General features: G+C 35.5%; 2 protein-coding genes across 16 annotated transcripts in view; one reads left to right on the top strand and one right to left on the bottom strand.

The window, feature by feature from the left end:
- LOC138333787 (tumor necrosis factor alpha-induced protein 8-like) overlaps positions 1-17135 on the top strand; it is an 83081-nt gene that overhangs the window by 48750 nt on the left and 17196 nt on the right. Inside the window, exon 1 of one of the 15 annotated variants that reach the window (XM_069282374.1) lies at positions 24-173. The exons of 7 other annotated variants lie outside the window; for them this stretch is intronic. The gene's annotated coding sequence lies outside the window, so the exon portion shown is untranslated. Of the gene's footprint in view, positions 1-23; positions 174-205; positions 394-9283; positions 9610-12737; positions 13221-17135 lie in introns of those variants that run through there. 7 more of the 15 variants (XM_069282381.1, XM_069282373.1, XM_069282380.1 and 4 more) reach the window with 7 other exon arrangements.
- Positions 14363-15058, bottom strand: LOC138332685 (zinc finger X-chromosomal protein-like). Its single transcript, XM_069280676.1, has one exon. The coding sequence runs from the start codon at positions 15056-15058 to the stop codon at positions 14363-14365; it is 696 nt and encodes a 231-aa protein (XP_069136777.1).

The raw sequence follows: 17135 nt of genomic DNA, 5'->3' as shown, positions 1-17135 counted from the left end.
CAAAAGGTGACGTCTTACCTGAGCGATCGCACAGAAAAGTTTAGTGTAAAGATATGCTTAACGCAGGGATGATTAGGGCGATACCTGGCAGGGCATATTAACACTGTGGTGCTCCGACTAGACACCTGTTTCTCCAACAGTCTGTCAAAGTGGTATTTACGAAGGAAGTTAAGGTAGGTCTACCTGTACTTCGTTAAGTGATTTACCTCGTTAACATAATCAACACATATACAGGTAGTGGAAACAATACTCTGTTAATGTCTAACCAGAGGGTGTCCTGGTCAGTGGTAAAAGGTTGGTAGATATTCCAAGAAGACTTTACCAGGAAATTCGACTTTACTGATCTTTACTTCAATTGGCGTTCAGATTCCAATATCTGGACTTTACATACAGGTAGGTAATATTTGTTAATATGTATGCTGGGTAGGTTATTTGCATAAATTTGCATCATACCCTATTTCAATTTGATATGGAGACAGGAACATTTATTTTGTACAAATGGTTTTTAGTTGTTTTGATATTTTGTAACCTTTCCATTCATAAGCAAACTTTACATACCTTATACGCCATAATTAGCGTCCCTCCCCCTACATGCGCCCTCCTCTTCTCTGGAGAAGAGATGAAGTTATATAAGCACTCCTTTTCCATGGATTTACAACATATGATGCCTCTAAAATCAGTGTTGCATCCCATATTACATGAACTTGGGAGTCTTTTACATGTGAATCACAACATAATACTTCATCCCAAAGGATAAAAGGCATGTGTACTGTAACAGAGTAATGTACCATGAGTACAGAAATATTTAAATACGGCTGACTTTTTTCGTCAACAACTTACATTTTGGTTCATTAGTAACTGCCTCCTTTATAACAATTATTTTAATGCCCATGGCACTAATTACAGCGAATACGTATATTTATTTATATATAGTTTGAAGTTTTGTTTATATATTATATTTTCAAAGTACTAATGGATCAACTTTATTGGTGATTTATCGTTTATGAATTTAGATAGTGAAGTATTATGATGGTTTTTACCTGTTGATACAGGTGAGTTTCTCACTTGTAAACACAGGTGATGCATTAGTCTGTGAGAAATATGCTATGGTATGCAGTTGGCTGACTGTCAAGTCCATGGAACTGCAACATGATTTATCTGATAATTTCTTCAGGTGATAGTGATAACTTAGGAGTACAAACACGAGATGTTACACAACATGGGCGGTACGGGGTATCTCAGTGGCATGGGGAATCACGGTGCAGCGCAATGATGGATGGTGAAGTAAACATTTACATCATCACGATAGAATATGTTATCATCGGATATCATCATAATAGGCGTTTTATCCCTGATAGGCTGTGGCTGTAACAAACAGGCAATGAATTCTTTTGATAAAGAATATTCTATTCACACTTTTACTGACGGAATTCTTAATGTTTTATCAGTGTTCAAAATGATAAAATATATTAAATTTACAGCAGATATGTGAATATTTGATTTCTGCTGAATCAAGCTAGAACCATAAGTACAGCACCAAGGGGTTGCACTTAAATATGAAAGTGTGTTTGTAGGAAAAAAGCTGGGAAAAAAACTGGTGGCAAAGTTTCAATACTGTAATAGCTGGTTCTTTACGCAAGTCAAAAGCTTTCGCAATTGCAATTGAAAACAAGAAAACGTAAATTTTGGTGAATTTGAATTTTCAAGGATATAGACTTTCAGGGTATAAATGATTCAACCGTTTCTCAATATTTCACTGATAAAATTTGTCGACATAGTAATTACAAATTAAAAAAAAAATTATCTTCGTGAAAATAGACGGCTACATATCAATATAAAGGAATCGTAATTGTTTTCTTGGTAACATCTAATGATTTTAATGTATAAAGGATGTTACCGATTCTATAGCTCAGTTTTGTAAAGCCCTAGATATAGGAAATATAAAAGAAGAAAAAAAGAATAAGTAATAAAAGAAATCAATCAAAAGTCACCACAGTATCCTAGTTTGTACAATACCCTATTGGACCCAATAACCGCCATGGCGTTTAAAAAAATGAAAAAATGAAAAGGTGCTAATAAGACGAAATTATTGCAAATCAAGACAGTTTTTTGTAGTTTTGGTCTTTATTGATGCGTTGACAATTGAAATCGAGGCCTCAAAAAGGGGGAGGGCGCTTATAGGGACATGGGTGCTTATTCGGTCGAACATGGTAATTCATATTTCATCAAATTGCCACAAGAAGATACAATTACAGGAGCTCCACATGGCTCAAATTCTCCAAGCAAAATCGAGTTACAGGACATATTGACCAATGGTCTCAATATCAACAACTAAGCTTTATCAGGATTTATTTACATCATTCTGTACGATAACTGGAAAGAAATGCTGTAGTTTTCAGGGTTGTTATGTCAGCATGTAGATTAGGCTCTCGCTCACCACAATGCATCATTGACATCCATAAAAAAACCCATTATTTATGTATTTATTCTAAACAATTTTTCATCGCATTGTAAGAAAAGGAAACTACATAGAAAAACAACAAGGCATTCTCTCTTATCTTACACAATGTGTAATAGCTATAGCTATGAATAAAACATAAAATGTATTTAGAAATGATTTCTGGGTATTGTATATATGTATATATATTTACAATATTGCAAACACAGCTGAAGTATAGTCATCTTAAGTATAATATACTTGATCATTTCAATAGTATGAGCTAGTTTGAAAATTTCATTTTCTGTGTATGAAATGAAACACAAATACTTGATGAGACAGATAAATGATAATATTAAATAGCAAATAGGCAATATCAGATAAAATATCGATCTCTGATTGAAAAATTATATTTTTTTATTAAGATGAAAGCCAACACTCTTTGGTGAAATGTGATTTTAGAGTTTAAAATCAATGCGAAGTTTAAATATAGAGCAAAGATGATAGTAAAAAATGATTAAAGTGCAGTAACGATAAAAACCGTGACTGTTTTACGATGTTGTAAGGTTTCACCGAGAGCTGCGGATATTTGAGTGTCTATTACGGTGAGGGACAGAAACCTAACATTAGGTTATTGATCCTGAGGCAGAATCTTGTTTGATTAAAAGTTTTTTGAAATGGAGATGTTGTTTTGGCTCGAGTTACAAGTGAATCAGAAGACTGAGTCAATAATTCTGATCTCATTGACTTTAATGTAATGGGCTAAAATGGGGATAACGTATGTTGACATTGTAGTGTTTAAGTAGTGTATGTGCTGTTGAATTCCCTATAGCTCTTGTAGATAATGTTAAAGTTGTTTTCTCTGAAAGTTGTGCGTATTTCTGACGAAGATGTTTACATAGGCCAGGGGTTCACTAGTGTACTCGGGGTACCATATTTATTGTGATTAGCACCCAGAATGTCTAAAATATCTTCTGATATTTTACTCTGAATAATTGCCGAGTTACTTATTCTTTTATCCCCATCATTCTTCTCTCGATCTTCCTTCCTTCATCTATCTCTATTTTGTCTTTTATAGTTCTACAACTCTCTATTTCTAAATAATTGATTCAGAATTCTTAAATAACTGTCCCTTTCTTGAAATCTTGCAGCAGTTTAGTGTATATATAGATTGTGTCTATAGTAAATCCTTGTATTGATATAGAATCCTGTAGACTGGGAGAGAAACAGGTTGTAACAGGGGTTATGTAACATTGATTTGACCCTATACTGTCTGTTAATAGGCAAATCTATTGGTTACCCATCACAATTGTGGTTAATGTCCTTAAATTCTAGTCGTCATAAATAAATGTCTTTAATTTGAGGTTACTGATCAGTAATAGCCAAATGACATGTATGATAGATATGATCAAACTCATAGATATGATCAAACTCCTGTTCATTGCATTACGGTAAATGTTCTGAAATTTTGATGTTACCATTGGTCTTAATAGACAACATACGTTATTGACCTGAACATAATTTCCGAAAATTGACTTCATAGAATTCTCTCAGTAATTGAGTTTCTTGTGAGAGGTTTTACAAACTTCTCAGTGAACAAACGTCGTTTTATAGAGCCTTGTAGAAACCTTCAGATCGAAGCTCAAAATTTGCTCTTCTCTGGGGAGCCTTAAGAATCTGTTGTCAAGTACCAATCTGGCTATCAAAGAAATAAATGTTAGCACCTTGAGAAGCTATATCAGAACCTCTCTTAAAGGACCTAATATTTAATTGAGCTTTCTAAAGGTCATTTTAATATTAGACCTTTACAGGACCATTGGTTGAGCCTCATGGCAGAGCTTTTAAACAAATGTCTCAAAGTCAATAAAAGATGCATGTTCATAGAAGGATTATCATTCAAACTTTCAAAGTTCAGAACATTTTACCAGTATAAGAACCTCACTCAGGACCAATTTAGGTGGACCAGTATAAGAACCTCACTCAGGACCAATTTAGGTGGACCAGTATAAGAACCTCACTCAGGACCAATTTAGGTGGACCAGTATAAGAACCTCACTCAGGACCAATTTAGGTGGACCAGTATAAGAACCTCACTCAGAACCAATTTAGGTGGACCAGTATAAGAACCTCACTCAGGACCAATTTAGGTGGACCAGTATAAGAACCTCACTCAGGACCAATTTAGTGGACCAGTATAAGAACCTCACTCAGGACCAATTTAGTGACCAATAAGAACCTCACTCAGGACCATTTAGGTGGACCAGTATAAGAACCTCACTAGGACCAATTTAGGTGACCAGTATAAGAACCTCACTAAGGAAATTAAGGACCAATCCAATGTAAAGCCTTACAAAGGACCAATTTAGGTGGACCAGTATAAGAACCTCACAAAGGACCAATTCAGGTGGACCAGTATAAGAACCTCACAAAGGACCAATTTAGGTGGACCAGTATAAGAACCTCACAAAGGACCAATTTAGGTGGACCAGTATAAGAACCTCACAAATGACCAATTTAGGTGGACCAGTATAAGAACCTCACTAAGGAAATTAAGGACCAATCCAAAGAAAGAAGCTTAAAAGGACCAATTTAGATGGACCAGTATAAGAACCTCACAAAGGACCAATTTAGGTGGACCCTGGCATAAGACACCTCACCAGTATAAGAACCTCACAAAGGACCAATTTAGGTGGACCAGTATAAGAACCTCACAAAGGACCAATTTAGGTGGACCAGTATAAGAACCTCACAAAGGACCAATTTAGGTGGACCAGTATAAGAACCTCACAAAGGACCAATTTAGGTGGACCAGTATAAGAACCTCACTCAGGACCAATTTAGGTGGACCAGTATAAGAACCTCACAAAGACCAATTTAGGTGGACCAGTATAAGAACCTCACTCAGGACCAATTTAGGTGGACCAGTATAAGAACCTCACTCAGGACCAATTTAGGTGGACCAGTATAAGAACCTCACTCAGGACCAATTTAGGTGGACCAGTATAAGAACCTCACAAAGGACCAATTTAGGTGGACCAGTATAAGAACCTCACAAAGGACCAATTCAGGTGGACCAGTATAAGAACCTCACTAAGGAAATTAAGGACCAATCCAATGTAAGAGCCTTACAAAGGACCAATTTAGATGGACCAGTATAAGAACCTCACAAAGGACCAATTTAGATGGACCAGTATAAGAACCTCACAAAGGACCAATTTAGGTGGACCAGTATAAGAACCTCACAAAGGACCAATTCAGGTGGACCAGTATAAGAACCTCACAAAGGACCAATTTAGGTGGACCAGTATAAGAACCTCACAAAGGACCAAATTGAGCGTAGAAGGTCAATATTGGAAACTCTAGAAAGATCAGGATGACCTTATTAGATTAGCTATTGGGGACCAGAGATCATCATGCAAGACCGATTGTTTGATATAAGTGATTTTATGACAAGAAATAAATTCAGTTGACAGATATGACAGTTTCAAACTTATGGAAGTGCAAATATGTCCTTTTATATAGTGCTACTATGCATTTCCCTTTGTAATAGATGTGTTTTTTGTGTGTCTTTATAAATCGGCAGACAGCCTTAATGACTTGACAATCTATTTGTGTAGTCACAGTTGGGATTACTTCCTTACACCATATGTAGTAGCTAGGTAATGTTCATCGACAAGACAGGGTTTCTTTTACCTCTAAATAAGGATTATTTGACCTCTGACCCTAATGTGTATCCCGTTTAGGCACTACATCATTAACTAGTTCAGTGCCTTACCATGAGAGCCAACTGTCCATTTAGCACATACTTAAGCTATCAACGACTTGTTATTTACCAATCAACATGACGTTTATCACGAGGGCTATGATCAGCCCATGTGCCTTAACATTCCTGGTAATGGGTGATGACAGGGACCTGCTCATCCCTGTCATTATCATATTTACTGTCTATAAATAGTAGCCATCCAAAAACAATTTACATGTCTGTTGCATGTGATGTATATTTTAATTCATGAAATTCAGTAAATATCAGCATAATATTGATATACTAAGTTATCCCCTTTTGTAGAAATTCTTATTGATGTTCTTAAATAGCTTAGTTACGGTAGATGCCAGTCAATGGTGGATGTCCAGTTTATGTTTTACCAAAATTATGCATACAATAAATTAGTTGAATTCAAGTGATATGATGAAGCATATTTGAATGACTACAAGAATGTTTTGAATAAGCAGGCTGCAGTAGTCTTTCATGATTTTTTCAAAAACATTTAGTTTATTGTCATTATAGTTCCCTGTCTATATTGCTTTTCTCGTTCGGCTAGGTTTCCTGGATTACAACACTTCTTTCGTCTTTGGCCATGACTTCCAAAAACAAATTTTTGAATTTTTAAGGGATGAGGGGGCTAGGGATGAGAATTTTAGATGTGTGTTATTCTTAACATGGATGAGGGAGTTGGGGGGTGAAAGTTCGGGATGTTTGTTATTCTGAACACAGATGAAAGGATTGGGGATGAAATTTTTGGATGTTTGTAATTCTGAACATGGATGAAGGGGCTGAGGGTGAAAATTTTGGATGTTTGTAAAACTGAATAGGGATGAAGGGGCTGAGGGTGAAAATTTTGGATGTTTGTAATTCTTAATAGGGTTGAAGGGGTAAGGGATGAACGTTGTGGATGTTTGTAATTCTGAATAGGAATGAAGGCGGCTGAGGATGAAAATTTTGAATGTTTGTTATTGTGAACAGGGATGAGGGGATTAGGATGGGGAAGGTGCCCATGACTTTCAAAAACAATTGTTTTATTTAGTGATATTATTGTAATAAGTCTTGTGTAAGAGCAGAATCATATCCAGACATACTGGAGCAAGAATGAATTGGTGCTTTTAGAATTCTAATGGTAGGAACACCATAAAACTATCATTATGGAACAGTTGTTTTACAGAAAGAATTAAAAACGTAAAAACAGAGGTCACCGTTTTCCCATAATGGGTAGGGACTTGTGAAGAGGTGCCTGTTCTGTAAAGTATTTCATGAATCATAGATGTAATAAATGGGATTACATAATACAGGCTTCAATCATTACCAAAGCCATTCTCTCCCTATATTCTGTCAGTCCAAATTGCTGGAGCCAAAATGTGAAGGGGTAATTACTTATTATAAAAGGGCACAAAGAAATGATTTTGAACTTTCCAAATAAAAGGACAAACCACTAATCATGGGGAACAGAGCAAATTGAAAAACACATGCATTACCACTTACTAAATGCTTTTAAAATGATTAAGACTTTTTGATGATAAAAGGTTTGATATATAGAAGATCTTACAGGAGTGGCTATGTCATATGAAATTTATGAAACGAGTTCAATAATTTGATATGCCACGGGCCTTTAAGTATTTTACAAGTTTGATAAATTTCTTGTCACATAGTTAAGAGTGTAAGATTCTATTTATCTCATAACTTTTATTAATCAATTATAATTGAAACTGTTAATTTCGTCTCAATATAAAACAGTAGATTTCTGGCTCAGCTTGGATGTGTAACGTCTTCTGAGACAATCACGCGACTTCATGTGTAGATTATGGCGTAAAAACTGCATGTGACGTCATAATAGCGTTATTACACATGTGTCTTACGCTATTTATGACATGGCCGTATGACATGGCTGTATAGGCCAGTTATGTGATATTAGATGTTACATGCTGGTTTTACTACAATTAATATGCTTATTCTGTCTTTGCATATTACAGAGTTAGCTCCCTTGCGAGTAGGTATCGATTGTTACGTCATTATTTTGTGAGCGCAATTCACGTTGTTTTCTCCGAAACATATGACATTACGCTCGCAAACACATGACGTAACAATCAATACCTACCTGCACGTGCAGATAACTCTGTAATATGCAAATTCGGAATAAGTCATCATGATAGCAATGGAAAAAATGCACAATTTGATCATGCACATACGACTTAAAGTATAACCAATGAAGACATACCTAAATTGGTTAAATACTCTGCCTGAAGTTACTAATCACAAGAAAGCTATAAAACAGTTAGATTCTGCTGGTATTTAGATGTACTTTACAGTCCAAGGTCTTTAGCCCATTGTCTAAACCCTTAAGAGTGAAATAAATCATTTTACCAATGTGATTTGGAACACTTCATAAAGTTCAGAGCATTTGACAATTGGATTCATCGTTAAAATTAGCAAACATTTATCAAATTAAATCAATATTGTTTGAAATCAAATGTTAATGATCTTTTTAAGAAATAATTTTTCTGACTTTTTCTTTTTCAGTAAATTATTGTCTTAAATGCAGTTTATGTGGTACCTGTGGAGAATTTTAAGTTAAGGAATTCCTTAAAGTTAAGAAGAGTTTGTGAAACTGGGTCCCTACTCCTCTGACTTTTTTCTTTGGATACATTTATATTACATGTCCATTTGTGACATTGTACCACTTACCTTTTTACCTGTTGTCTCCTTTTGAGACCCATATACATGCACTGGACAAGAAAGTCTCAGTCATTGTTAGAATTGATTGATAGGATATTGGAAAATTTCCGAGGATTTTCTTTGTTTTCCTGATTAGCAATAGGTGGTCTAGGATGAATTGATTATGAGTTATGATTTGAGAGCAGGGTTATTGAGATGTTTAAAGAGGGCTTTGTTATTCTGAACAGAGATGAGGGGGCCAATGAGGACAGATTCTTAGGTGACATTGTGAACCACTACCTTGAGTAATTAATCTTGTCCTTTAATACCTTGGAATGTCTCTCACCTTTGGTTCATTTTACAACTGTACAGTTAATGCTATTCAGATTACACTTAGACATAATTTAATACTAAGTACATGTCACACCTGGCACTTGATGTACGTAACATGTGGATACACCACTAATTCTATCCTTACCAGTGTTCTAGGTATGTACCAGCTGGATGTAATCGCTGTAGAACATCAAACCGCAATCTGTACCTTACAAATGGCGCTCCACGTTTAATATCGCAAATGCGTCAATGATTTTAAGTAATTGTCACCCTTTAAGATTGGTTGTTTTGTGCGTTAATGGCAACAAATGTGAAAATTATCTGTATTTCTGCCTGAATGGTTATGTCCCAGCTCGCAAACAGTAGTGCAAGTGTTGGAAAGTGCATTTTCTAGGTGGCTAGCATGGCGTTTATGGTAAGTACATAGCATTGGTGTCTAGCTATCATGCATAAAATGTTTGATGTGATAAAACTGCATCTAGTCATGAGGGGAAAAAAATCATTTTCAAATATAGATCTTATTGTAGGACTGGATTCATTCTTTCGGGATGAAAATCACCCTTGAGGGTACCTGTAACCAGATCATGAATCTCTGTACAAAGTGTGGACATGTTCTCAGTTTTTGCGTTGTTGATTTTTATGACTCGATCCACTGTAAATGAAAGGGTGAAAGGAATGTATATAGTGTCCTGCATGTTAATATGGAAGTCTACCATGTCTAAGACCAATCTACTGCCTGTTTCTTTGAAGTGAAAATCTGCTGTTGATTCTACCGTATCTTTTGGCATTGGTAAAGCTGCGAAAGTTACATAAATTCTTGCCTTATTGTAATTCTCTGAGTTAGCAGCAAACAGGACAAGTTATTTCTCAGAAATTACTCAAATCTCTAACTAAGATATTGTCTTTTGATCATCTATATATTAAATTGACCTTGAATTGATTTATTGCTTATATTTTTGATGATGATGAAGATAGGAAATTAATGATGACGATGATAATGATAATGATTGCAATGACAGACATAGATAATCAGGACTGAAAGAAATCAAACTTAAAGATGCTCCACCGCCGACAGAGCATAAATGATACTCATCATTTGAACAATAATTGGGGTTTAATTGTGAATATGTATGTCTAATTAACACAAAAAATAATATATAATAATTTGTTTTGATTTTGGTGCATGCTCAATCAGTACTTCATTCCATATAGGATATAGTGTCAGGGAATTTTTTCGGGATGCAATTAATTATTTTTGATATTTTAAACTTTAAGCAAAATTAGAAGCTCAAACTTTTTAATGGTGGAAATGGTGTAAAGTAAGTAACTTTTGTAACTGAAGAAAAATACCAAATCGTCTGCTTCTGTTTTTGATAGTGAAAAAATACCAGTTGTCAGCGGTGGAGCATCTTTAATGTCAATAATTGATTGATGAATGAAAATATTGAAAAGACACAATCAAGGATTTTGAAAATATTTCTGATTACCAGACTGGCTGTGATGTTTTGTTGTATTGCCTAATTCTAAAAATTGTTTATCATATACTTCGCAGCTAAAATTAACAATGATTAATTGATTGGAGAGAAGCCTTATAGATCTAGAGGTGAAAATGTATAGTAGTGACTGCTGTTTACACAATTTGTAAAGCTGTTTATGAATAATTACAAGGTACGAACCTGGATAATTTTTGTTAGACCATGTTTGCAATACACATGGAAATTTTTCATAAATAATATAAAAATGAAAAAATGTGACACACATTGTGTTTTACTGGTATATTGTGATTTCTCATCTGTTATGCATTCATTAAAATATGCGGTGAAAAGAGCTGTAATAATCGATACATGAAATTGTATTTCAATGCACACAACGATATTTTGTTTGATTATTTTAACGTCCTATCAACAGCGATGGTCATGTGAGTACGGCACACAACAAAAATGAAAATGATGAATGTCATAACTTCCTGATAGGATGTATTATGGATCTGGAATTTTTGACAGGGATTTAATTTTAAATGAAGTTGTAATCATGTTGCCTCAATATATGGGAGATTGTGTAATTAATTTACTTTGTTTACAATCATACAGAAGAATGTTACAGATTTTTAAAAACAATAATTTGCTATTTCCATGGGGTTGTCTACTTCTGTTATCATAGAAGTGCCATTATATATTATGAGAAAAATAGGTTAATTTCTTTCAAATCAAATACATTTAATTGTAACAAATAAACATTTACGAATAGCTTAAAATAAATTTCAAGGATAGACAACTCTGATTTATGAAACTCTGCTAGAAGATATTCTATCAACCAATCGTACATATTGACATCATAGGTTTACTTGATGGAAACTTACACGTTTGTAATAAACATGATATTCTAGGCCAGATGAGAGACAGATACATCAAGTTTAACCGCCATTCATTAAAAGGAAGCAGGTTTGTTTATGGGTATGGCTTATCTTAAAAGGCGAGAGTTGTAGGGGAATTATTGGCTATATTAACTCATGATTTGTATGCTAGCTGAGCAGGTCAGTAAAACCTTATCTCTACCAAGTCTGCAGTCCATATATGTAATAATAAGGATTCTTTAAAGGGAAAGCAGGCCAATTACCCATAAAATCTTGGAAAAATGCTGTAAATACAAAAATACATTATCCACTTTATATTATTATCCTGTAAAGCATGTTATAACTAGATGAGATCTTTGGTAATATTTACATACTCAGGGATCAATCTAGGTTTTGGGGGAAACTACCCTTTTTCAAAATAAGGGAAAAGTTTGGCGAAATATAGAGGAATTTGAATCTTCTTATTTTGGTCCAAAATTATATTCATTTTGACGAAAAAGTACTGTAAAACAACTAATTTTATTTTTAGATTTAGTAAAGCAAAATTTTAAGCTTAATAATGAAAATTTTTAGTTAATCATAAAATATGCAGTAGCTGTATGATAAATATGAAGAAATTTGCAAACAAAAGTCTAAAATGAATGAAAAAAAAGTCACAGGGGGAAATTGTGTTACAAAAACGGTCATTTTTAGCTTCAAATGGGGAATTTTTAAATCTTCAGGAGAATTTTAGGCCAGAGGGGAATTCATTCCTTGAGGGGAAATTTAGCCATAAACAGTAATAAATCACAGCTAGGTTGATCCCTGATACTTTTTGACACTGTTTGTTAGACTTGATGATGCAATATCGAAGACAAAACAATTTAGGTGGATCAGTTCAGTGGTGGACGGTGACTTGTCGAATGGTCTTCAGTGACTGACACAGTTGTGACAAAGATAAATTTTGAAATACCAGAAAGGAAGGTCGAGTGGACCATTTTAATGACTTGTTGAACTTCTATGTGAGAAGTAATGTATGGTAAAAATATAAACTTTATCTATTTTACATCGATTACGAAACAAGTTATACAACTTATGTAAATCACTCACGATGGCCCAGATGTAAGGGCGCGAGGGATCTTAGTGTGGGAGCAAACTGGAGTGCCCGGAGAAAACCCACGTGATTGGGCAGGTGACCCCTAACTTTTCACGTCCGTGCCGATCGAACCCCGGCCGGCAAGTGAAAGGCGAGTGGCTTAACCACTACACCACCCAACCATCCAATGGTAGTGACAGATACTGTAGCAGGGTGATATCATTATGGCTCAGACTACATTTGACTATAGTCGACATCTGTAAATACATAATGGATTGTGAAAACCCATGTTACTGTTACTAATGGTAGTGGTGGCGGGAAAATAAGCCAATGTAGGAGTGATGACTGAAGGCGATGACTGGTGCGGTACATAACGGGTCTATCTCAATGTTATAGGCACATTTTCACTGGATAATTGGTATAAAAGTATTGTAAATGGAAAATTGGATGATAATTCACATGTTCGCTGATTATTGAACAATTGGTATACTGAGGGAGTACAGTATTTTACACAGAATATTGGTTTAAAGTAGATTTGTCCTATTCGTACTTGAAGCAGGATATTTAACAAGTTGATGGATGAAGCATGTTGGCCACGGTAAGTGTTGTTTTAAAATTTGTATAAACTTTGTCGGTGGACACAAATAATTAAAACACTTTAATTATAAAATAATATATATACATGGAATAAAGTTACAGGTTTGATATATAATTATTGTTAGCTGCTTTGATTACATTTATGATTATTTCCAGAACATTTTTGATATCACTTAAAATGCTTGGGCTCATTGGTATAGGATCTATATACCGATGACCAAATTAATATGTTAACTGTTTGGGAGGAAGGTGGGGGGGGGGAGAAGGGGGTAGGGGATATAATTCTATTGCTTGGAATTTTAATTTATCATAGCTCACAAATCTATTTTAAAAAATTCAATAGTGTTAGGGGATATAATTCTATTGCTTGGAGTTTTAATTGATCATAGCTCACAAATCTATTTTAAAAAATTCAATAGTGTTAGGGGATATAATTCTATTGCTTGGAATTTTAATTGATCATAGCTCACAAATCTATTTTAAAAAATTCAGAAGGGGGTAGGGGATATAATTCTATTGCTTGGAATTTTAATTGATCATAGCTCACAAATCTATTTTAAAAAATTCAATAGTGTTAGGGGATATAATTCTATTGCTTGGAATTTTAATTGATCATAGCTCACAAATCTATTTTAAAAAATTCAATAGTGTTATTTAATCTTGTAAAAATTGGTTTTGAATTATATATTTCTAGATTTCATAGTATTTGCTATTGTATTTTTATTATGTGGGTATATCCCCTGATCAACATTAGGCCTCACTGTTATAGGCCCTTGTACTGAAGGAGCTGCATGGGTTATTGTTGATGAGGGTACTCTTTACATTATTTTGTACTCTTAAGGCTCTTTTTGACACAAAAGTAAGAATTACTGTTGCAGCATTTTTACATCAAAACACATGTGTTGCTTCCATGGGAAATTTGTATTTGCGTAATTTCATAAATATTTGGGATGGGTTGGAGTTAGGAATGATCATGGATGTGTAGATTAAGGCTTGATATAATGTTTTGTATCAATTCAATATTAATGGGCAAATATCATAAGTGACTTAATAAATCTAAGCAAACTTTTTAATATGACCTTGACCTTTGTTGTCAAGACTTTGTCGATGGTGACATCATTTTGGACTTTGTCCAAGGTGACATCAGGTGGGACTTTGTCCATTGTGACATATCATCTGTGACTTTGTCCATGGTGACATCGTTTGTGACTGTGTCCATTGTGACATATCATCTGTGACTTTGTCCATGGTGACATCGTTTGTGACTGTGTCTGTGATGACATCAACTGTGACTTTGTCCATGGTGACATCAGATGGGACTTTGTCTATGGTGACATCAGGTGGGACTACTTTGTCCATGGTGACATGATTTTGGACTTTGTCCATGGTGACATGATTTTGGACTTTGTCCATTGTGACATCATCTGTGACTTTTTCCATGGTGACATCGTCTGTGACTGTGTCTGTGATGACATCAACTGTGACTTTACCCATGGTGACATCAGATGGGACTTTGTCTATGGTGACATCAGGTGGGACTACTTTGTCCATGGTGACATGATTTTGGACTTTGTCCATGGTGACATGATTTTGGACAATGTCCATGATGACATCATTTAGGACTACTTTGTCTATGATGACTATGATGACATCATCTGGGACTTTGTCGATGGTGACATCAGGTGGGACTACTTTGTCCATGGTGACATGATTTTGGATTTTGTCCATGCAGGTGACATCATCTGTAATTTTATCTATGGTGACATGAGGTGGGACTTTTTCTATAGTGACATAAGGTTGGACTTTGTCCATGGTGACATCAGATGGGACTTTACCCATGTCAACTAGGGGGTAATAGTTTGATCCTAAATGAACTTTAGCTATCCTTGGGCTGTAAAACTAAATCAAACGAACAAACATACAATGTTAACTTGGTGGTGTGCATGATGTCACAGCACTATTGTCACCCTGTACAGCTCTAGAGCTATTTATAGACTGGTCATTCTAATATAATCCCTGGAGTTTATTAACAAGAGCCACAGGAGATTAATTGTAATCAATACCAGATTTACCAGTCCTTATCTTGTGTAATAATGCAGACAATACGTTTATCTGTCTGCAATAGAAGTTGTTACATTAACCGGAACATTCTCAGTACACTTTCTTTTGTATGATAAATTGGTGTCCTCGACACTCATCCGATCTCATCTACTGCTACTGCCCCAGTGTATGGTACGACTAAACAGGCCGGTATGAGAAAGGATATAAAGTATTTTCTGAATCCATAATTTCTGAATTGGATGACCAGACGTTGCTATTTGGAAGAGGATTATTTTTTACCTCAGAACGTTGTATCCATCTGTGTGAGTGGCTGTAATGTATTGGTTGTCCACTACTCGGATTGAAGACCTCCCGAGTGCAACATGTACATGGCTTTAATAACTGGTACGACACCCGTGATCAGGAACTGTCGAGTAACATCGCGTCATTTCTTTGGCTAGACAATTTCACCTCCAATGTTATGTAACTGTACAACAAGTGGAGTTTCTGTTGGCCATTCCAAGAGTTGCTGAGGATTGAAGAAACATCTTTTATAAAAATAAATTGCAACAAACAATGTGATTATAAAGAATGCTGTTATAGCGAAAGCATAATCAAAAATCAAAATCATTATTCGACTGTTGAGTGGAAAGTTTTGGCATTTTCAACAAAATACTTCCAAACAGGCTCCTTAAGGTACAGATAAGTTTTAACAATTAGAATGGCTAAAACATGAATGGGTTCATTAATCTTTTCTAACGAACATGATATCACAATATGACACTACTGTGGTATTTTTTCAGTATTTAACGGATAAATTAGTGTATAGACGTGGCATCCTGTTTAGAGAGAAGTAGATTTGTAAGGGTTTTGTCTGAGAAATAAGTTTTCTCTGTAATCAAGTAGAAGTTTCCTGTCCTCTGAGAAGGAAAAATAAAACAACTGCAAGTGCTGGGTGTGTAATATATATACACATAAGCTTAAAAATTATTGAAGACGCTTCTATAATACCGTATTCGACCCAATAAGGGCCTAGGGGGCTTAAAAAAATTGATAAAAATGAAAAGGTGCTAATAAGTCGAAATTATTGCAAATCTGTACCGTTTAATGTCATTTTGGTCCTTATTTATGCATGGGCAATTGAAATTGAGGCCTCATAAAGGGGGAGGGGCGCTTATAGGGACATGGGCACTTATTGGGTCAAATATGGTAGTTCATGAATTATTAGCTCACCTGGTCCGAAAAGTGCTATCTCATTACAAGAGATAGCACTCATAATGCAATGGTAGTATCGTTATAGGGTTGGGATTCAAAATTGTACAAATGATGGGGCTGACCCCCAGGGGGCCTGAGGGGCGGGGTCAAAAGGGGTCAATTTGGCTATTTCCATATAAACGACTTCTTCTCTGAAACCAAGCATGGGATAGCACCCATAATGCAATGGTAGCATCCTTATAGGGTGGGGATTCAAAATTGTACAAATGATGGGGCTGACCTCCCGGGGGCCTGAGGGGCGGGGTCAAAAGGGGCCAATTCGGCTATTTCCATATAAACAACTTCTTCTCTGAAACTAAGCATGGTATAGCACCCATAATGCAATGGTAGCATCCTGATAGGGTGGGGATTCAAATTTGTGCAAATGATAGGGCTGACCCCCCCCGGGGGCTTGAGGGTCGGGGTCAAAAGGGGCCAATTAGGCTATTTCCATATAAACGACTTCTTCTCTGAAACTAAGCATGGTATAGCACCCATAATACAATGGTAGCATCCTTATATAGTGTGCGGATTCCAAATTGTGCAAATGATAGGGCTGACCCCCTGGGGGCCTGAGGGGCGGGGTCAAAAGGGGTCAATTTGGCTATTTCCATATAAATGA

Source organism: Argopecten irradians, chromosome 10 (assembly GCF_041381155.1).
Source record: "Argopecten irradians isolate NY chromosome 10, Ai_NY, whole genome shotgun sequence".
Classification (NCBI taxonomy): Eukaryota; Metazoa; Mollusca; class Bivalvia; order Pectinida; family Pectinidae; genus Argopecten; species Argopecten irradians.
Note: the sequence above shows the minus strand (reverse complement) of the source record. Positions and strands in the feature narration are given on the sequence as shown.